A 22,608-nucleotide genomic window follows, 5' to 3' on the forward strand; every position below is an offset into this window, starting at 1 on the left:
GTCCTCTACCTCTGCCGCTCCGCAAATGCAGAGAAGCTCATTGTACGGTATAGCATGAAATCTCCCATATCTCACCATTGTGTCAAGCTGTTCGAATCTCGCTCTCGTAAATATCTCCCTAAGGTGTTTTGGGAGTTGTGACTTCAAATAACTGTCTACTTGAAAAGTATGTTTGTATTTACCCAGCCATTTCAAGTTACCCACCTTACTAAGGATAGCTATATCAATTTGTGCTTCTATATCCTTAATTCTTTGGGCAACTCTTTTTTTGGATTGTTCTCCTGTTACACAAGAGAGAGGAAGGCCACAGCTTCTTACAAAATTTGTTAGTTTGGTGATCCAGGAGATTTGTGATTGTAGTTTTATTTGCTCTAGTAGACATAATTTGGGGAGTCTATCAGTCTCCATTTCATTAACTTTGCACCAGTAGTTATAAGCTCTAATTTTAGATAATACCTGAATTGTATGAATTTCCAATTCAGCTCTAACTGCTGCAGCAGATGTTCTTGGATCTACACCCAAAATACATCTCAAATGCTGGGACTGTGTTTGTTTTAGGACTGTGGTTAAGAAAAGACCCCAAATTTCTGCTCCATACAAGAGCACTGTGGTAACCTTAGCCTTATAAACCTTGATTAATGGGGGCTAGGGACCCTGGGTAACTATGGTTCTTTAGTTTGAGCAATAAATTCAAACAGGCTTTTGCTCTAAAAGTACTCCATTGATGATGGCAGGCCCAAGATCCAGTGTTGGAAAAAGTTACGCCCAAATATACAAAGGTGTTAACCTGTTCAATTGGTTCACCATCTAATTGCCACTTATGTCTCTGATGGTTTCTTCCAAACACCGTTATTTTTTATTTAGATTTGCTAATGATTAGGGAGTTATCCTGGCAATAAGAGCTGAATCTTCTTAATAGCCTACGTAATCCTACTTGTGAGTATGATAATAAAATCATATCATCAGCATAAAGCAAGCTGTTACAGTAAGTATTTAGGATCATCGGCATGTGTACCATGGTATCCTTCATTAACCCTAGCAAGTCATTGATGTATAAATTAAATAATAATGGGGCCAGGATACACCCTTGCCTTATCCCTTTATTTGTGTAAATCCTGTTAGTCAGGGCCCCATTAACCCCATACCGCACCCTCAAACAGGTACTTGTGTAAAGGGCTTTAATCAAAGCCAGAAGTCTGAGTTATATTTTAAGAGATGTCAATTTACTCCATAGTACATCTCTATTTACCATATCAAATGCTGCTGTAAGGTCTATGAAAGCAGCAAACAGTGGTCTCCTCTTATAGGCATATTTGGCAATTAGATGGTTCAAAACAAAGCAGTTATCAATAGTAGATCTGTTTTGTCTAAAACCTGCTTGTTCTTCTGTGAGGATGTTGTTTTCCTCTACCCAGATTTCAATTCTGTTCAAAAGGTACCTAGCATATATTTTTGCTACAATGTCAATCAGGCTGATGGGCCTATAATTACTAGGATCCTTTTTATTCCCTTTTTTATATATAGGGACAACTATTGCCATCTTCCACCCATCTGGTATATGGCAGGTGTTATTTATGTGTGTAAAAAGACCTGCTAATACAGGGACCCACCAGTTGGGAAATTTCTTAAATAATTCTTCTGGTAAAAAATCCTCACCTGGGGCTTTATTGCTCTTTAAGCTTTAAATGATGGACTGTATCTCTTTTTCTGAGACTGGTGGCCAAGGAGGGAGAGTTCTAGGGTTTATTAAATCACTGTTTAAAAATAATTTCTTTACCGGTTCAGTGGGGGCAAACAAGCACTGATAATAATTCTCCCAGTCCTCAGCAGAGATTGGTATGTCAAACGCAAATCTCCGTTCCTTCAGGATACCTGCTACAGAGTGCCAAAATAATACTGAGTTAGACTTCTGGCAGCCAACTCAAGTTCTGACCAGATTGAAATAGCAAAACTTTTTTTCTTTAATGTTATAGTGTTTTTATATTCCCTTTTTGTGTGCAGCATCTTAGCTTGTATATGGGCAGTAGGATTCCTCTGGGCAAGCCTCATGGCTGCCTTCAATTTCTTTTTCAGTTGCTGGCAATCAGGATCAAACCAGCGAGGTCTACCCACTTGGGCTCTTTTTGTAGCAGGTTTAGCTGTTAGGTGTTTCTTCAGTATGTTACAAAGATTGGAGAATGCATTGAAGGCTGATATCCAGTCAGTAGTAGATGACTGGATTGTTCTAGCCCACTTAGTAGCATTCCCTGTTTTAAGGCATTCTAATATTGCCTTAGTATCAACTTTGGCCCAAATTAACCTTTTATTTTGGGTCACCTCTACCTTTTTGGTGAGCCATCTGTCAGCCATGTTATATGGTCTTAAATCTGAGCGGCCTTGCAATGTCACACTTACAAGCTGATGGTCGCTATTGTCACAAAGGTGTACTGTGACCTCCGAAAAGAGGTCAGCCTTATCTCTAGACACACAAAAGAGATCCAGTACACTACTTGAATTGGTTGAGTGGTATGTGTAATTCTTGTCCTTACCTCCCAAATTTGGAGAGTACCCTTAAAAATTAAGGAGACTAGGAGCAGGCCAGCGGCATTACTTTTACAGTCTCTCGAGAGCCACTGAGGATGGTTATCAAAGAACTCCCCTGGGATTCCCTTCTTCTGGGCAAGCTCATACAGAGAGGGACCCAGTCTAGCATTCAGATCTCCTAATAAAACCACTATGGACTGAGGGTACAGTATAGATATATCTTCTAGGATAACTTCCAAGCCCATCCAATATTCAGAATTATAGTGCTGGGATGTGCTTGGAGGAATATACACACTTACCAATATTAACTCAAACTGGTCATATTCAAATTTGACAGCTAGAAAGTACGGATACTTATCTTCGTTATATAATTTCTCTCCCTGCCATTGCAACTCTTGCTTTATAAGAATGCATAGCCCACCAGAGGGTCTCCCTTTGTTCTTTGTTTTTTGGGCTGGGGAGGCCCATCCCTGAAAGCCTGGCAGTTGTACTGGTTCATCCACTTCAGTTAGCCAGGTTTCTTGAAAGAGAGAAAGCTCATTAGTCCACTATCAACCATCCTTTTCCAGCCAGCTATGTTCCAGGTCACCAACTGTATGGGGTTCTCAGAGGCAAGGTGATCTGGCTTGGTTGATTGGCTAGATGGTAAAAATGCCAGATGTCAACTTGACCTTGGAGCCGGGTCGATATCATCTAAGCTTCCCATATAAACACAGTTGTTGTGAGGTTCGATATTTCTCCTCGTGGGTTGCAGAACTTGTTGTTGCTCCTCTATATCTTGGTTGCCAGTGTGCCTCTGCTCTTGCTCCAAGAATAATTTTTTTTCCCAAAGGGCAGGTACTCCGGCTTAAGTCTATAAATGTAGATTTATGTCCATTTTTGGAGGGGCATAGCTGAGGATTCATCTTGTGGAAAGATGTTGTGGGAACTTCTAAGTCAAATGAGGATGGAAGCTGGATTATATCTTTAGTGTTTGTCAGCTTAGCGAGAACTGTGTGATGAAGCCCTTTGTCTTTCAGTTGTTTTTCAGAGGCTGGGTCAGTCAGTGCAGTTACCCCACTGTCAGCCTGTGTGACAGTACCTTTTTTACTGTTGAGGTAAAGGCAGATTGTTGATTAAATATATTGTCACAAGGTTGCATGGTTAGTGGAGCCAAATTAAATAGAGACTTTGCTGTAGATTGAGTTGTTGTCAGTGCCTCTTTTAGGTCATCCAATCTTTGAATGATGTTAACTTGCTCAGGTTCTGGCAATGCACTGAATAGGTCAATCAACATTTCCTCTGGCACATCCTCAGCAGTTCCTGCAGCTGTGGGTAACACAGTTTGTATATTGCTTCTTTGCTTTCTCAGGGTCAGTTCAGTTGCAGCAGCCTCAGGCTTACTAGTGTGAGGGCTGTTGCAGCCTAGATTTAAAGCGACATTTCCCTCTTGGTGACGCTGTTTCAGGAGTGGGCACACTTTTTCTGAGCAAAAGACCCTCTTTGGAAATATTGAGAAGGTGCTCAGAAAGGGCTTCATTCTGAAGAGCATGGAGGGAATTGTGGGCTGCTTGAACGATAGGAGAATTCTCATACATTGCGTTCTTGCTGGCAGCCACTCTGCATGTAGTAGATCTATCAGAGTGAATTCACAGCGGAGCAGCTGGCTCAGGGACAGCCTAATAGCTTTTCTATTACTCCAACGCCCTCTATTTACTCTCTTGTCATAAATTTGCAAAGTCACCTGGTTAGTTTGCAGACTGTAGTTATATTGGTCATCTCTTAGGCCTTTACCTGATTGAGTGTTTTCTCTATGTGTGTTCAAATTTTGGGGAGGAAGACAAGGTCCTTCTCTACTTTCATTTTCTGAATTAGCCATCCCATGTCTATCCATGGTTGTCCTACCAAGTTCTTCAACAGTATTTGGGTGGCTCCTAACAAACTTTGTGAAAGATTCTTTCAGGCAGTCAACCTTATTTATGACAATTGACAAAAGATCATATATTGCATTTAGAGTTTGAGCTGTAAGCAAACATTGTGTGGAGAGGAAGTCTGTCGCATTTTCTCCCCTCAAATCTGTCACATCTCCCCCCTGAGCAAAAAAGGCTGTTGCTGGGCTCCAAGGATGGGAGCCACCCTCCGAGAGGGAGGAGGACAGCTCCACACGCTGTCCGCCCTCCAGTTCGGCTTGTAAGTCCCATTCCAATGAGTCACATAAATTAAATTTATCTGATAAGGTGCCTGCGAATGAGTTACTTACTGGAACAGACTGTCTGTTTGCAATATAATCTTCCATTTTCTGCTGCTTCTAAGGCTTGGGTAAGCTCCCTGCTGCAGAGTGCTGTCTCTTCCTTCTTTTCCCCATTCAGCTTTGTTAAAACAGGTTTAAAAATATGTTTAAAACTAGGTTTTAAACGGTTACAAAGGGTTACAAATGGGTTTAAAAGGTTAAAAGGGGGTAGGTTAAAAATACAGTATTAGAAGAGGTTAAAAAGTTAAAATAAAAATAAAATGAAATAAAATAAAACTTTTACTTTTGGAGGAGCTCTTTACAGTCTTTGCTGCCTGTCCACCATCTTGACTCCTCCTTGTGATCTATAACAAAGATCCCCAACCTTTTTAGTTCTGTGGACTAGCAGTGGCAGTGGCTTAGGTGGTTTAGGCAGCGGGGTGAGGGAAAGGAATTGTTTCCATGCACCACCAAAATCCTACGCATGGACAAATGAAGCTTCACATGCTTGCTTGCTGCTTTAGTGGCCCAGTTCTCAATCAGCCACAGCCTGGTAGTGGGCTGTGGCAGTTAGGACCCCTGATCTAAAAACATCCTTATTTCCCTTGGAAACCCTAAGCAAGATACCATTCTTAGACTTCAGTGTCATGGAGTACCTACAAAATTATTACATGAATATAATACAAAGTTTAGCCACTTAACAAGTCTAAGGTTTATTAAATTAAAAAATAGATCAGGAAAAGATAATGATAGACCTTCAAGTCTTAGATCATGATCTTTAAGTGATGGTGAAATTCACACGTTGCTTTAAGTTACAGCAAATCACCTTCTTGCAACTAATTATACTCTGAAAGTAAATGTTGGGCAATATTACATACTCAAAATATTTGTAATTAATTTATTTGTTAAGTAGAACATGCAGTACTCTTTGGTTGTCGATTTTATTTATTACCCATTCACTTTACTTTTTATTTTTTTAAGACCCAAAGGAATAGATCCAACCAAACTAAGTATCAGGGTTTGAGGTTAAAATTTAATATTATGGGAGAAAATGGTACAGGTGGTCCTCAACTTACAATAATTTAATGACCATTCAAAGTTACAACAGCACATTTTTCACACTTATGACCGTTGCAATATCCCCATGGTTATGTGATTTATATTTGGATGCTCGAAAAGTGGTTCATATTTATAACAGTTGCTGTGTCCCAGGAGGGGTCATGTGATAACCTTTTGCAACATTTTGACAAGCAAAGTCAATGGGGGAGCCAGATTCACTTAACAACCATGTTACTAACTTAACAACTGCAGTGATTCACTTAACAAATGTGGCAAGTGAAGTCATAAAATGGGACAAAACTCAATTAGCCAATTATCACTTAGCAACATAAATTTTGGGCTCAGTTGTGGTTGTAAGTTGAAGACTATCTGGATTGGATTGGACAAACATATGAGGAAAAATTTTCTCTCAGAACTAAGCTGAGTACAGGATTTACACAGTTAATTAATTTAATTTAATAATTTAATTTGTATACCGCCCTTCTCCCGAAGGACTCAGGGCGGTGAACAGGGCAATACATAATAAAAAACAGAATACAAAAATTAAAAAGCCATTAAACCATTATGCCCATAAAATTAATACATATTAAAATTAAAACTATTTATAAAAACCCAACCCCATCCCGTCAGACCAGGGCAGCTTGTTCGAAAAAGAAGGTTTTGAGATCGCGCCGGAAGGAGCGAAGGTCGGGGGCCATCCGGAGCTCAACCGGTAAGCGGTTCCAAAGATCTGGCGTGCCCACAGAGAACGCTCTCCCCTTGGGGGCCACCAATCAGCATTCTTTGATCGGTGGCACCCTGAGGAGGCCCTCTCTGTGGGAGCGCACTGGACGGAGGGAAGTTGACGCCGGCCGCAGGTGTTGCCGTAGGTAATCTGGACCCATGCCATGAAGGGCTTTGTAAGTCATCACTAACACCTTGAACTTCACCCGTAGAGCAACTGGTAACCAATGCAGCTCGTGGAGCAAAGGTGTAACATGGGAGTATCGGGAAACCCCCAAGACAACTCACGCGGCTGCATTCTGCACCAGTTGAAGTCTCCGGGTGGACCTCAAGGGCAGCCCCATGTAGAGAGCATTACAGTAGTCTAGACGAGAGGTCACGAGCGCATGAGTGACTGTACGCAAGGCATCCCGGTCTAGATAGGGTCGCAACTGGCGCACCAGGTGAACCTGGGCAAAGGCCCCCCTAGTCACAGCTCCAATATGCTCTTCCAAAGAGAGCTGTGAATCTAGAAGGACCCCCAAGTTGTGAGCCCTATCTACGGGGGGTAATAGCTCACCCCCCATGGCCAGAGATGGAATAATCAGAATTTCCCGGGATGCCGGCACGAACAGCCACTCAATCTTGTCAGGGTTGAGTCGAAGCCTGTTCCTCCCCATCTAGACCCGGACCACCTCCAGGCAACGGGACATCACGTCGAGGGCATCACTGGGGTGGTTTGGGGTCGAAATAAAAAGCTGGGTATCATCAGCATATTGATGATACCCAACTCAAAACCACGAATGATCTCACCCAGCGGCTTCATGTAGATGTTGAACAGGAGAGGCGAGAGAACTGATCCCTGAGGAACTCCACAAGTGAGAGGTCTCAAGGTCTATCTCTGCCCCCCTGCCAACACTGACTGCGAACGTCCCAGGAGGTAGGAGGAGAACCACTGAAGAACTGTGCCTCCCACTCCTAACCCCCTGAGACGTCGCAGCAGGATACCATGGTCGATGGTATCAAAAGCCGCTGAGAGGTCTAAAAGGACTAGGACAGAGGAGCAGCCCCTGTCCCGAGCCCGCCAGAGATCATTCACCAGTGCGACCAATGCCGTCTCCGTGCTGTCATGTCTTTGCATGATTTCCAATTTCCATCCCTAATAGAGGATGAGAACTTGGATCTCTCCAGTGCTACTGTGTTTCCCCGAAAATAACACCCACCTTGAAAATAAGCCCAAGCCTGATTTTTTGGGGGTGGGTCTAATATAAGCCCTACCCCAAAAGTAAGACTGGGGTGGGTAGGTGTGGCTGGCACAAGCAGCAGCAAGTGCATAGGGGCCAATGGTGAATTGCTCAGTTTCCTAGCACACCATTGGCACCCAAACACTTTTTGCCTGGACAGAGAAATTTATTATTTATTTATTATTTATTAATTTAATTTATATACTGCCCTTCTCTCAAGAGACTCAGGGCGGTGAACAGGGCAATACATAAAAATTAAATACAAAAATTAAAATTAAAATTATTAAAACATGATTAAACAATGCCCATAAATAATACAAATTTAAAATTGAAGTTATTAATAAAAATCCCAACCCGTCCCATCAGGCCAGGCCCGCTTGTTTAAAAAGATGGGTTTTAAGGTCGCGCCGGAAGGAGCGGAGATCGGGCGCCATCCGGAGCTCAACCGGAAGATGGTTCCATAAATCCGGTGCACCCACAGAGAACGCTCTCCCCCTGGGGGCCACCAGTCGGCATTCTTTGACCGGCGGCACCCTGAGGAGGCCCTCTCTGTGGGAGCGTACTGGGCGGAGGGAAGTTGACGCCGGCTGCAGGTGCTCCCCAAGGTATTCTGGACCCATGCCATGAAGGGCTTTGTAGGTCATTAATGACAGAGACTGCAAGTTTTGTCTGCTTGCAAATGAGGTAGTTGGAAATGGAGTGAATCCCTCAGCTTCCAACTGCCCCCTTTGTAAGCAGATGAAGGATCCAGTCTCCCTTTGGGCAAGAAGTATTTGGGTGTCTAGGGCAGGGCTTTTCAACCTTTTCACCCATTGTACCACTTTTAGGATATGGCAACATCTGAGTACCACCAGTCACCTAGCAAGGTGTCAAAAACTTGATAACCAAAAAAAAAGGAAAAAAGTGATGAAGTACAGGTAGTCCTTGACTTACAACAGTTCGTTTAGTGATTGTTCAAACTTACAATGGCACTGAAAAAAGTGCCCCCCAAGCCACAGCTGAGCAAGACACCTGCCTGCCGCCCAGTGGCGCTCTTTCTCCTGTCTGAGGTTTTCACTGTTGTGAGCATTTCTGTTGAGGATTGGCAGCGGGGGTGGGGTGGGGGGTTTTATTCCCCCCATCTTCTGGGTGGTTGCAGCAGGTTTTGTTCACTTCACATGACCCTGGGGCACTGTGACAGTCATAAATATGAATCAGTTGCCAAGCATCTGAATGTAAATCACAAGAACCTGGAGATGCTGCAACATTCCAGCTGATCGGCAATTTTTCTGGGCTCAGAAGTGCCAGGATCAGTGCCGAGCTCCAGCTGGAGCCTGGCGCTAATCTTGGCACTTCCACTGAGCCGACAGCCCTGAAGAAGCACTGATCCTGGCGCTTTCGCTGAGCTTGACAGTCTTGCAGCTTTAGCCACATCTCGCTCAGGCTTGTGCGGTGCTGTCACTGGTTCAGCTTATTTTCCTCCCCCACTACCACTTTTCTAGGATGGTCGCGTACCACCTGCCAGGTGCCAATGTACCACAGGTGGTACCCGTACCACTGGTTGAAAAGCCCTGGTCTAGGGGATGCTTGTGGCAGTTCCACCCCCTCCCCCACCTGCCTCACCTCACGGCGGCAGCACAGCACAGCAGGCTATGTGGCCTCCTGTCACAAGTGACCACAGAAGTGGTTCAGCAGTCACATGGGCTGCTGCTGGATGGGGTGGTTGGTGCTGCCGCTACGAGGCAGGTGTCAGGGGGTAAAAATAAGACATCCCCTGAAAGTAAGTTCTACCACCTCTTTTGGAGGCAAAAAATATAAGACCAGGTCTTACTTTTGGGTAACACAGTAGTCCAGCACTGTTTAACCACTATACCCACACTGGATCTTCACTAGAGTACAATACAGTGCAGTACAACCATGCATTTTGGGTCTTCTGGGTATGTCAGTTCCTTCACAGTTCCAAGGAGCAAAACCAGAAACATCAAATAACTTATCCCAAAAGTGCGTTTCAAAGGGCAACATTCCGTTTCTTGGATGAGAAGTGAAATTTTTCAAGGAAAAAATCCAATACGGTCCATTTGTCTTTTGAAAAGCACTTTTGGGATAACCGTGACGTGGATGATTGAGAATCTCCATAGACATCAAATGACTTGCATTGAAGCCTAATATATTGTAGAAAATTGTTTTTGGATTACACTATAGAAACTAGCTACATAATAGAGTCACTTGGTAAATATGTGGGGATTTTTAGCTGCTTGCCAGAGAACGTTTTCATTATTTTAGTTTTTTAAGAGATTAAATTTGTCTGAACTGATACACTATATTAATACAGCTGTGTACTGCATATAGTATATATATAATAATCACATATGGAAATTCAGTTCTTTGTGGATCTGAATTGCTTATAGGTTTTTATTTTATTTCTATTTTGTATTTCAGACAGAAGGTTCCAGACTTCAAAAAGAGCTTCGAGGATATTTAGCTGCAATTAAAGGTAATAAACAATACATTTTAGATTTTTGCTGCAAATTTTAAATGTAAAATGTAACTATTTTCTTTGTGAAGCTTGTGATATTGTTTTCTCCAGGTGTCGCCAATGGCCCATCAAGCAAACTGAGACTAATAGAAGAATGAAACTGCTATTCCACATGAGATATAAGAATCAGCTCAGTGAGAAAGGTCATTTTTGCTCTAAACTGCAGCAGTCTCCCCAAATATAAACCCACATATACAGTTCTGTGCAAAAGTGTTAGGCAGTTGTGCAAAAATTCTGTAGATTAAGAATGCTTTCAGAAATAGAGATTTAATAGTTTATTTTTATCAATTAGCAAAATGGAAAGTAAATGTATAGAAGAGAAATCCAAACCAAATCAATATTTGGTGGGAAGACCCTTTGCCTTCACAACAGCATCAGTTCTAGGTACAACTGCATACAGTTTTTGAAGGAACTCAAAAAAGTTTCTTCAAGATACAAACATCTTGGAGAACTAACCACAGATCTTCTATGGATGTAGGCTACATCAAACCCTTCATGTTATCCCAAATAGACTTGATGATATTGAGATCAAGCCTCCCTGGGGGCCAAATTATCACTTCAAGGACTTCTGGTTTTCCTTTAGGCTGAAGATAGTTCTGAATGACATTGGCTATATATTTGGGGCCATTGTCCTGCTGCAGAATAAATTTGGGACCAGTCACACACCTTCCTGATAGTACTGTATGATGGATAAGTATCTACCTGTATTTCTCAACACTGAGGACACCATTGGTCTTGACTGAATCTCCAACTCCATTTGCAGAAATGCAGTCCCAAACTTGCAAGGATCCTCCACTAGGCTACCCTGTTGCCTGCAGACATTCACTATTGTATCACTCTCCAGCCCTTCAGCAAGCAAACTGCCTCCTGCTATAGCCAATTTTTTTCAAATTTTGACTCATCGGTCCAGAGCACCTCCTGCACTCCAGTTCCTATGATTTTGTTTATAGTTGAACCATTTAGCCTTGTTTCCATGTCAAAGGTATGGCTTTTTGGCTGCAATTCTTCCATGAGGCCCACTTCTGGCCAGATTTCTCCAGACAGTAGATGGGTGTACCTGGGTCCCACTGGTTTCTGCCAATTCTGTGCTGATAGCACTGCTGGACATCTTCCATTGTTGAAGGGAAGTAAACATGATGTGGTCTTTTATCTGCTGCATTAATTTCCTGGTCAGCCACTATGTCTATGATACTCAACATTGCCTATTTCTTTGTGCTTATTCAAGAGTTTGAACAGCACACCTTGAAATCCCAGACTACTTTGAAATCTTTGCCTGGGAGATACCTTGCTGATGCAGTATCATTGTATACCCTTTGTCTTGTTTCTGTGCTCAGTGTTGCAATGGTGTGTGACCTGTAACATGAAACTGTCTTCCAGAACTTCACCCAAGCAGAGTTTGGCTGTTCCGCGGCAAGTTTAAACCTCCTACATAGTTTTTACTGTTTCAGTTAATAACCTATATATGAAATTGATGATCATTAGCACCTGCTTGATATAATTGGTTAATCCACCTGACTCTAATCCTACAAAATCCCTGACTTTATGCAAGTGTATGAATTAATGCTGTTTTGAAGGCAAAGAGTGGTCATACAATATTGATTTAATTTGGATTTTTCTTCTGTTCATTTACTTTCCATTTTGTTAATTGATAAAAATAAACTATTAAACACTTCTATTTCTGAAAGCATTTTTAATTTACATCATATTTACACAATTGCCTATCACTTTAGCACAGTACTGTAAATATTTCCTAATGGGAGGATCTCTGACTTTCCAATTTTTCACTTTGCAAGATTTAGGTCATATAAAAGTATATCCAACCACTGAATTGGCATTGTTCAGAAATACTAAAAAATATTCATCCCTCTGACCTTCCCCAAGTTTGAATAAGATGAGGAGCTTAATGTTCATCAGTTTAGAATATAGTTTCATTTAATTTACCAAAGCGCTCATGGAGATATTTTTTTCTCTAGGTGGACAAGGCAAGACATAACAAGTTAATGTTATAATGTTAAAGTTAATAGATTGTTTGTTTGTTTGTTTGTCCTTCTGTTAGAGGTTTTTTTTTCTGACATGCTGTCTTAATGCCCATTTTCTTAACAAAGAATTTATTTTCCTTCCCTTTTTAGAAACATATTCTTTCAGCTAACTAGAGGTAAAGCAACCTAATATGGGCTTCATTTCTTCTGCAATTTACTTTACTTTCAGGAGCCCCAAACTTTTTACTCACTTCACAATAGCTGGAAACCTGGCAGAATTTAATAAGTGAGCAAAAATTTTAAAAGTATTTGTCCTAATACTTTGTTTATATATTATAATCAGGGCTTTTTTTGTCATAGAACGCTCAGAACGGAGTTCCGGCACCTTTTTTGGATGGAACCTTGTAGGGTAGGCAAGGCGGGTTGTATGACATGTGTGAGTTCCGGCACCTTTTTCTTTTACAAAAAAAGCACTGATTATAATCAGTGAGCAAAAATAAAGAAGTGGAACAGAAGGACATCTTTTATTTGTCTTTCCCCCCAGTAATTATTTAGGTAAAGGTTCCCCTGCACATGCGTGCTAGTCGTTTCCGACTCTAGGGGCCAGTGCTCATCTCCGTTTCAAAGCCGAAGAGCCAGTGCTTGTCCGAGGATGACTCCGTGGTCATGTGGCCGGCATGACTAGATGCCAAAGGCACACAGAATGCTGTTACCTTCCCACCGTAGTGGTCCCTATTTTTCTACTTGCATTTTTATGTGCTTTTGAACTGCTAGGTTGGCAGAAGCTGGGACCAGTAACAGGTGCTCACTCTGTTACGCGGCACTCAGGATTTGACCCGCAAAACTGCCAACCTTCTGATCGACAAGCTCAGCGTCCTAACCCACTGAGCCACCGCGTCCCTCTAATTATTTACAAAAAGTAAATAATTACTCTTTGAGGGAGGTGAGCAGTTTAGAAATGAGAATGAATGAATCAATCAATGATATTCTAATATCCTTTTACACTGGAAGAATCTCCATTTGAACTCAGTTAGATTCACATTTGAATAGAAAGGCATGAAATCACACTGGTCTAATACCATATTATTCCAATATTCAAAAAGAAGAAGATAAAAAGGTACCCATAAACGCTTTGTATTAGCAAGGGGGAGAAAAGGTGGGGATGAAAGAAATCCTGCACTATGAAAGGCACTCTGAAATCCTTCCTTATGATTCTGACAAGTATGTGGTTGCAGATACCCACTCTATGATGTGACCATCATGTTTGCCTGGAGTTATGTGTGGTGGCAAAAATATGGAAGTAGTTGGTGATCTTTCATCAGGTCCAATCCTGATTATATTTTTCAGCCAGGCAGATTTGTCCTTATAGACCTGAAAAAGCAAGGGGCATGGAGTGAAGAAAGATATCAAAATTGTTTTAGACAAGTATGGAGAGAGATTTAGAAGAGAGAGGCCACTGAAGAAGAACCTCAAGGAGTAAAAGTAACACATGAGCCAAAAATCAAAGTAGGGGGGCATTACAGTAGCAAAAATGTTTTTAAAAATGATCGTTCAGATGGGGAACCTTCTGAAACAACAGATTAAAAGAACTATGAAATGATCCAATTTTTAAACTGACAATTGTTCTATAATAAGTTGTGTCTTAGAATTTGATTTTTTTCTACTTGGTTTATATTACTGAAAATCTAAGTACACTCTATTTCTATAAGCTCTATTCTATAAGAGCTATTTTTCATCAAATGCCACATGAAAGAAACCAGATAGGTTTGAGCTGTATGTTTTGAACTAGAATTTATGCAATTGTAAAGAAAGCAAACAACAGAGCTATTTCCTTAACCTATTTACCTTTGTCCATCCAATGTGTGTAACTACATTTAAAGTTTTCTTCCATGATGGAATCCAGACAAAACTTGGAGTCAGCAGAAAATATGCAAAAAAAGAGAAGAACCCTTTATAAATGAATTTTCTGCTAAGCATAACTCCATTTATACTGGCAATAAAGCAAAGACAGAGCAGCTAAATAAGAAGTAATTATATATATTCAAACTCATGTCATTTTTCAGTATTCTCATTTGTTACTGACATCAATCACTACTAATTTTTTTATCATTTTATTATTTTTGAAATAATGTTCAAAATAATAAATTCTAACAAAATCCTGTTTTGTAGCCTTATTGAATGTTTATGAACTTCAGAGATGACACTGATAAAGGCAGATCAAATGGAATCCAACCTTGAAATTACAGTTGTGAACAACAGACTCTTTGTGCTCAAAACTTTTAGGCATGCAAGATGCTTCCAAAAAGCTTACAGAGTCTCTTCATGAAGTATATGAACCTGATTGGTATGGTCGGGAAGATGTGAAAATGGTTGGTGAGGTAAGAATTTATTTTATTTATTTAAGAAATTTAAGGTTTAGACTGAATTGTGCTTAGAATAGACGTAGTAAAATTCATGTGATAAGTAAACAATGCCTAACTTAAATATCTTTAACTTCAGTGAATCTGCTCTGACTAAATCTTAATTTGTGTTACAAGGAATGCAAAGTATTTAAGACTAAAATAAAACTAAATGATAAAGCATAAGACAACAAATTATTAATTAATACAGCCATATTTACTTTCCAATAATGTTATGATTGATCTTCTGAAAGAAGAGTTTTAACCAGTGCCTAAAACTAAGCTTTTAATCAACTGAAATGATTTCCTGCAGGATAAGAGTTCCCAGAAACTGCTATTGCAAAAGCCTAATTTTTATTGCACCTCAACTAATTTTGGAAGAGTAGATACAATTCAGTACCATAAAATCACTTAAGGCACTGTGAATATTATTCCTGAAGATCACAGGTTCCTTCATCTTTTTTGGTGGTTTTGGTTGAAAATAGGAGCCTGAGTTGCTTGAAGGCTTGGAGATCAATCTAGTACCATTGAAGATGGTACACTATTTGTATTAGAGTCTATACAACACATTTTTTTCCAAAGCTAGGAAGACTCTGAAGATTGTGCAAGAGCACAAATAAATACAGTCATACAAAGAGGACCATTACATAAACAAAGTGAGAAGAGAATTATTTTGACAGCTAAGGAATAGAAAAGAGACTGAAATGAGACAATACCAAAGAAAAGATGAGAAACTGCAATGACTAAGTAAATAAATAATTTACTTACTACTGTTTTGCCCAAAATACAGAAAACAAATAAATATTTTTATATTTATGAAGGCAATATGACTAGTTGAAAGTCTAGTGACTAGTTGTGGAAGTAATAACTAATTAAATTTGGAAATGAAGGTGAAAGGAATGAAGAGTTTTTTTTAAAAAACATTGTTTTAAAAAAGGAAGAGTAATAACAGTAGGATGTCAAATAAAACTAAAGATAAGTTTCAGGTTTTAAGCATTTTGTAGATACTTCCTATTATAGGGCCCAAGTCAAGTGTTGTTTGGCTCAGGAAATGTTCTCATTAATTCAGGAAAAGACATTCAGCCCTGATAACTTATAGGAAATTCCAAGATTTTGATTTATTTACAAATAATCTTTAAATTGATGACAACATGAGTGCTGATTTAGTAACCCTGAACACTACTGTGATTAAACATGGGGCTACTAAAAGCAAAATTTATTTTCAAAATGGCAAATACTTCCAAGTACTGTCTGCATGGGGATAAAGAGATCAGTATTTCTGTATTTCTTGCCCACATAGGACTTCTGATCATTCCTTTTACTTCCTTTTCACTACTTGTAGTTTCACATTATAATGGAATCCTTTTTAACTTGAAGTTCTGAAGTGAGGAATTATATAACTCATTGCCCCATATAGATCATCATCATCATCATCATCATCATCATCATCATCATCATCATCATCATGGCTTATCCTCTTGCACTGGGAATAGCTACCTGCCCAGAGCCTAGCGAAATTTTGCAAAGCATATCAATTTCTGGCCAGATGCCTCTTTTGTGCACAGTATTAACCAGTAGGAACAGTATTAATCCTACTCTGCAACTCCCACAGTGATCAGATATTCATTTATCGCGTTGGATTCTTTATGTTTGGTTCTTTCATTTGTTTAGATTTTTTTCCTCATATTTCACTGATCTTCATACCTTCATAAAAGCACAATTTTCTAGCCACAGAGACTCTATTCTGCAGATGCCAAATTGGTGGATGGAATATTTGCTTTTTATGCCTTTGCGAAGGCCAAGCATCTGACTCATATAAACACTGCCAAGTGTTTACTAAATAGCTTTGATGCAGTCACTCTTCCCATTCGTGACTCATTCTATGAGAGCACTTTAAAAAAAGCAACAGTCTGCAGCTATTATGGTTGATTTGTCTGCATCTGTATCCAGTAGTCCTCCCTTCTCTCCAAAGTTGCCTGATGACCATTGTATATTCTGTATCTCTGAATAGTTTAAGATCTTATCTCCTACTGAGGATTTACAGGCTTCTGCCACATTGCTTTCAACACATGGAGTATCAGTGAATAAATGTCAGAGATTTTTGAAAGTTCTGTCTTGACTAGAGCAAAAGAGAGAAGAGTCCTCTTGATATGATCTTTCTAATATGTGTCCATAACTCAGCAGATATACACCACTTTCTATAGTGACTCATTATAGATTTTCTGATTTGAACCATCCACTATCCTTCATGTCCTTTCAGTCCTAAAGGCTTTATTTTGGAAGGAAAATTTATAGTACATCTCTGTTGAGACTTTAACTCTTCCTTCCTGTGTTTTATAAGAAATGGCATTAACTTTAGTTTTGCACTCTACTGTTGGGTCTATCCTGGAGCCTTAATTTTATTCTATACAGCAGTTATGTGGCTTATTCTTATCTTTAAGCCATTGTGTTACTTCCATGTTTGGATTTTGGTTTCTTGTTCAGATATACCATGCAAGTATTTTCCCCATATTGCAAACAATCCCTTATTAGTCTGATCTGCTCATTCTCTAAGCATCTACAAGCAAAGAAAAGGGCATTGTGGTTCCACCCCAGATATCCTGTGTATTAATTGCTGCATTAAATTGCCAGACGTTGAGACTGAATCCAGTAGTGACTTCTAGAGAAGAAATAGCAAATTGAAAGCAGCTCTACTAAAACTTAAACTGATGACTGCCGGCAGAATAAAGAGCCAGCAAATAGACCAGCTCTTCACAATTCCTTTCTGAAGGAGAGGACTTGAGATTGCCCACAAGTGCTTCAGATAGTTGTTCCTTATGAGGAGATTGCAGGACAGGGGTCTCCAGTGAGTTTAAAGATTTAGGAATTGGAAGGATTACTAAAGATTACCCTTAACAGAGAAGCATATTTAAATTTGACTTATTAAATCAGAATGAAGCAAAATATTTTAACATTGGACATACTAAATAATATTTTTGAATAATGAACTCAGAAGTTAAATTTAAGAATGTCTGCTTCTATAGATAGACTATGTTTTTAAAGAGTTATGGTAGAGGGACAGGTTTTACCTGAGAAAATTGAAAGTGAATTAAGTAGACTTAAAAATGATAGGGTACAAAATGATAAAGAAAAAGATGCTCCTCTGGCATAGAAAAGGAACTGGCTGATATTTAAGTAATTAAAAGATATATTTAATTAATTAATTGAGGGTTTTTTCACAGTTTTGAACAGCCCATCTTTCTCAAATAATCTCAAAGGGAAATTATTTTCATGTATTGTATTTCAAAAAAATGTTAAAGATGTGAAGAACTTTGTGAGAAGAGAAAAAAATGAAAAGAAATTAAGTTTTAGGACATTATGTGAACGTGCTAAAGATCAAGATAGCTAAAAATAGAAGGGAAATATACAAAGCTGGTTTATTTTTGATTAAGGTTAAAATAGATATGTTGTTATCTCTGGTAATCCTTAACTTTTGATAACCAGGACTGAATCTTTTGACAATCTGGACTGAAACAAAGAGACTTTAAGAAATTGTTTATACATAAGAACTGAGCTATGGAAAGAAGAGGTCATTAGTTGTATTTTAAGATGAGTCATAAATTACTAAAATTGTTTATATTTGTTGTGATGAAGGGAGAAGTCATTGCTTTATATATTTTTTCTTTTTTTTACTATATTGTTTTCTTTTCTATTTCTCTATTTTTATTTCTGTACCTTATATTTTTATTCTTTTCTTTGTTTTTAGTTTGTATTAGTTTTAACATTTGAATTTTTAATTTTAAATAAAATTATTTATTTTTTTTTAAAAAAGAGACTGAAGGCAGCAATATAACCCTGCTTCTGTATTTCAACTGGGCCTGAGTTCTGCATCAAGAATGTCTGTATAGAGTTACTGAGTTGCTATGTGGTTTGTATCAGCTTTCTGACAGATTTTCATAGAGACTAGCTATCATTTTACAACCAAGCATTGATAGTGCCAAAATGTCTTTTTCACTGACTAGTTGTTGAGGACAATTAAGATATATTCTAGAGACAGGATCTTCTAATGTTCAAACTAATGTAAAATATCATTAATTTTGAAGTTCTTAGGTGACAATTTGATTTATTTTTACTGAAAAAAGAATTGATGCAACAATAATCAACAAAACCTTTTAGCTTTTAGGCATCCACCAGTGTACCTCTTGATGCTTGAACAAGTGACTTTGGAAATAAACTTTGATCTCCTTAGGAAAATGAAAGGAGATTTTTTCCCCAATTATATATAATATATTCAGGCCTAAACAGTGAACCATATTACTGTTTTGATGATGTTAGGTACATAAATGTGGGAGTTATTAAAATTCAAATAAACAGAGTTTCTCTTTCAATTTCAGACTTTGGGGTTCATATAGATGCCTATTTGGGTTTGTATATGTTAATATATTTTTAATCCATATTTTCAGTGTATTTCATCTTTCTCTACAGAAATGTGATGTACTTTGGGAAGATTTTCACCAAAAGCTAGTAGACGGGTCACTACTGACTTTGGATACATATTTGGGACAGTTTCCTGATATAAAGGTATATTATGCCACTATGTGTCTTAGGTTAAATACTTAGAAATAGAAGCAAAATATTCTATTTGGAAAGCAGATCATTTGAGCCTTAGACTTGCCAGCCTCTATTCATGCATCATAATACTCTATAAAAGCTTTCTTCCAGAAGAAATTACCAGAAGACAGACAAGGAGAAATGGGTATTGATCCCTTTGGCTAAAAGGCGTTTCCTTAGAAACGTACCCTTAACATTAAATGTTGATAAGACTGGGGGTTCTAGGTAGGATGGAGACAAATGGCTTTATTGTTTTGTTTTGTCTTTGCACAAGATGTGACTAAATTTTGAAATACTTAAATAAGGCTAGTAATGCACCTGAGGTTCACTCAGTTCTTGTGACTTCAAAGAGTGGGAAATTGCAGCAGAGATTCTGCCCCACTCACACACAGCAGTCTTATATTTCTGGACCCCTTGTACCAGTTCCAGGTGTATCACATTTATCTCTTGAGCCAGATCAAAGCTGAAATCATCTGGATTTCTTTATGCTAAACCACAATCTGATTTATATACTGTTTATTTCTTTGGAGGTGGGGGGTGTTTTGTGAATGGAAGATGACTTGTTTTAAGTCCAAATAAACCATTTGTGGACTGCTATACATTTCCTCTGATTTATCTAATAACATTTTGCATAGAAACTTTCTAGATTGTCATGAACATTAATGGAACAAAACTGATAAAGGGATTTGCTAGTGTTTTGTGCTAGGATTACTAAATCTTTAGCCTGTTAACTACATACCTTTGTCAAGGCATACACTACTTTATGTTCTCCTAACATTTGGAATAGTACATTTCTTTCTTTCTTTTCTTTTAATTATATATTTGGCTAATGAGTGTATTCACCAACCTGATCCAAGCACAAAGATTGGTCATTGAGTTTTATGTTTAATGTCTTTGGGTTTTTTTTTAATCTGACAAGTAGTAAGTTGTCATTATAGTATGAGCACTTTGAGGTAGAGCAAGGCAAGAAGCATATCCTAGCTCCATCTGTATTGCAAGGCTACATTAACAAATTGTTGCAAGTCTGAAAATACACTTTTCCTCCCTAATTTTTACAGTCCAAACTAAGTAGGATCCATTCTGAAATGTTTGGTATGCTTCTATTCTTTCTATGGGCTCAGCTGCCTCTTCTCTGACCATTGCCTATTCTGTGGCTTTTCCTCCTATCTGCCAAGGTCATTCCCACATATTATTACACCTAGACCTTTCATTAAAACATTCTGCTGCTCTGTTTGAGTTTAATTTTGGAATTAAATGTTTGATTTTTAATATTATGAGCATTCTATTGTTTCCATTCTTGTGCATGTTTTATGTGTAATACTATTTTAATCATAACAAATGGGTAATAGCAATAAAAGTACTATTTTAACAGCTGAAGTATTCTTTTGCTTATTTTTGTTGATTTATACACATTGCTGAAAATTAGGACCCGAATACTTTAGTGATGGTTTTATTTTATTTTATTTCATCTTTGGAGAAGATTTCATATGTTTTCATTAAAGTCTGGGGCATCAAATTTTAAATTGCATGTTAAATATGATATGAAGTTTTAGAAGTTCAGCCTAGGCTGGGAAACAAAGTCTGCAGCTTTTTAAAATGTATGTTTTCTTTAGTCAAGTTTTCAATTTGAAAAATACAGTCTATATCCCTGGATTTTTTTTTTAAAAAAACCCCTACATTTGTGGTCCTCTTTATCATTTGAATTTCATAACAACAACTTTTCATGTTAGGGAGAGAGAGAAAATGATAGTTCAGGTGTCTGAATGACAAAAAGGGACTTGAATCTAGGTCACCTTAGTTCCACTTCACATGCACCACCCTGGTTAGTTTTTAAGTGATGGAAGAAAACTCATAATATTTTTAAAGCAGAAAAGTTCCTTTTCAGATACCTTATATTATATTGTGATTGGATTTTTGACTTGGATGTCATTATTTACAGAATCGCATTGCAAAGCGGAGCAGGAAACTAGTGGACTATGATAGTGCAAGACATCATCTAGAAGCCTTGCAAAGTTCTAAAAGAAAAGATGAAGGGAGAATTTCCAAGGTGAGAGAGAGAAAGAGATAGAACAATATTATAATCTTTATAAGATATGCAGGGAGTGAATGACATTAAATGCTGTTAAGTTGTGTCGTATCATTTGCTTGGGCCACCAATATTGCAAGGAATGATGCTGGTGAGATAGGAACACTACTGGTAGAAAGAACTGTTATCTTAGTATTGGGCAGATGCTTGTCAAGGCCAAGGGACAAATTCTGGAGGATATTGATTCAGAAATGCAGGAGGATAACTGCAAGCCTTCACTTGAGTAAACCATATATTGAATAAGAGATTAGTGTGAGCCAACCAGGTTAAATATCACTAGTTGCAGTACATTGATAGTATATCATTGATAGCCAATGATTAAGATAAAATTTTTTTAAATTTTAATTCCATTTATATCCTGCCCTTCTCCGAAGACTCAGGGCGGCTTACAAGCTTAGCAGTGGCCTTCATTCTATGTATATGCCTGCTTATTAGGGCTTTCACACACACCCCAAACGGCATTATTACAAAGTCAGCTTAATTGCCCCCAACAATCTGGGTCCTCAATGATGTCTAGATCATGCCTCTAGGATTAGTATTTTGAAATAAAGTAGCATTTTCTCTTCAACATTGCACTGAAAATCAATACAGAATGTGGATGACACATCGCTGAGTTCTGAGTTTAAACAGATTCAGATGTAATTTTGTGTGTGATGCTTCCTGGATATATTAAATTATAAAGGAGCTTTACTCCTGGTTCAAATAGCTTGTTACTGCCTTCAGTTTTAACAAACTTTTGATTTGTTTTTCAACTTTTCAGCCCAGCCTACATTGCTGGAATACTTTTGTGATCTTCTATCCTAATGCTAATAGGACTCTGTTTAATCTTGGGAAAGTATGACAGTTACAATCCAACACTTACAAAAGACAACATGTTAGCGAAAACTGATAAAGTTCTTAGAGTAATATCAAAATGCCATCACATATCAAATCAAATATAATTGACGACTTCATAAAACCTGTAGAGATTAATGACAGAAAACCTTAGCATAGCATGAATTATTATTTTTTGCCATTTTCAGATAAGATTACAGAACACTGGATCTCCCTTACATGAAAGAGGAAATTTGCAAATTGTCAATTTATTTTCGCTCTACTTTCCTACTAAGTGATTAAGTAATTAAAGTTGTGCCAGGGAGGGAATAGAGATGTGCTTCAAGATTTCTGTATCAGAGTTCAAAATGATTGACTTAGGATGCTCTTCACTTTGGTAATGGAAGTAAAAGCATCACTTGCTGTGCAGCCTTAGAAGACAAAATTTCTTGATCTGACCTGTTTTAAATAGTTATTGTTGTGAAGAGA

The 22,608-nt window shown here is 38.4% G+C and overlaps 1 protein-coding gene across 1 annotated transcript in view; it reads left to right on the top strand.

Annotated features, from left to right (window-relative positions):
* Positions 1-22,608, top strand: part of AMPH (amphiphysin) — a gene marked incomplete at its 5' end in the record, with an annotated part of 111,302 nt that overhangs the window by 45,171 nt on the left and 43,523 nt on the right. Inside the window, 4 exons of the mRNA XM_083377580.1 lie at positions 10,156-10,210; positions 14,515-14,609; positions 19,095-19,190; positions 21,160-21,267. Coding sequence (XP_083233706.1) covers positions 10,156-10,210; positions 14,515-14,609; positions 19,095-19,190; positions 21,160-21,267 — 354 coding nt within the window. The remainder of the gene's footprint in view (positions 1-10,155; positions 10,211-14,514; positions 14,610-19,094; positions 19,191-21,159; positions 21,268-22,608) is intronic.

This window comes from Vipera ursinii (genome assembly GCF_947247035.1).
Source record: "Vipera ursinii genome assembly, chromosome: Z".
Classification (NCBI taxonomy): Eukaryota; Metazoa; Chordata; class Lepidosauria; order Squamata; family Viperidae; genus Vipera; species Vipera ursinii.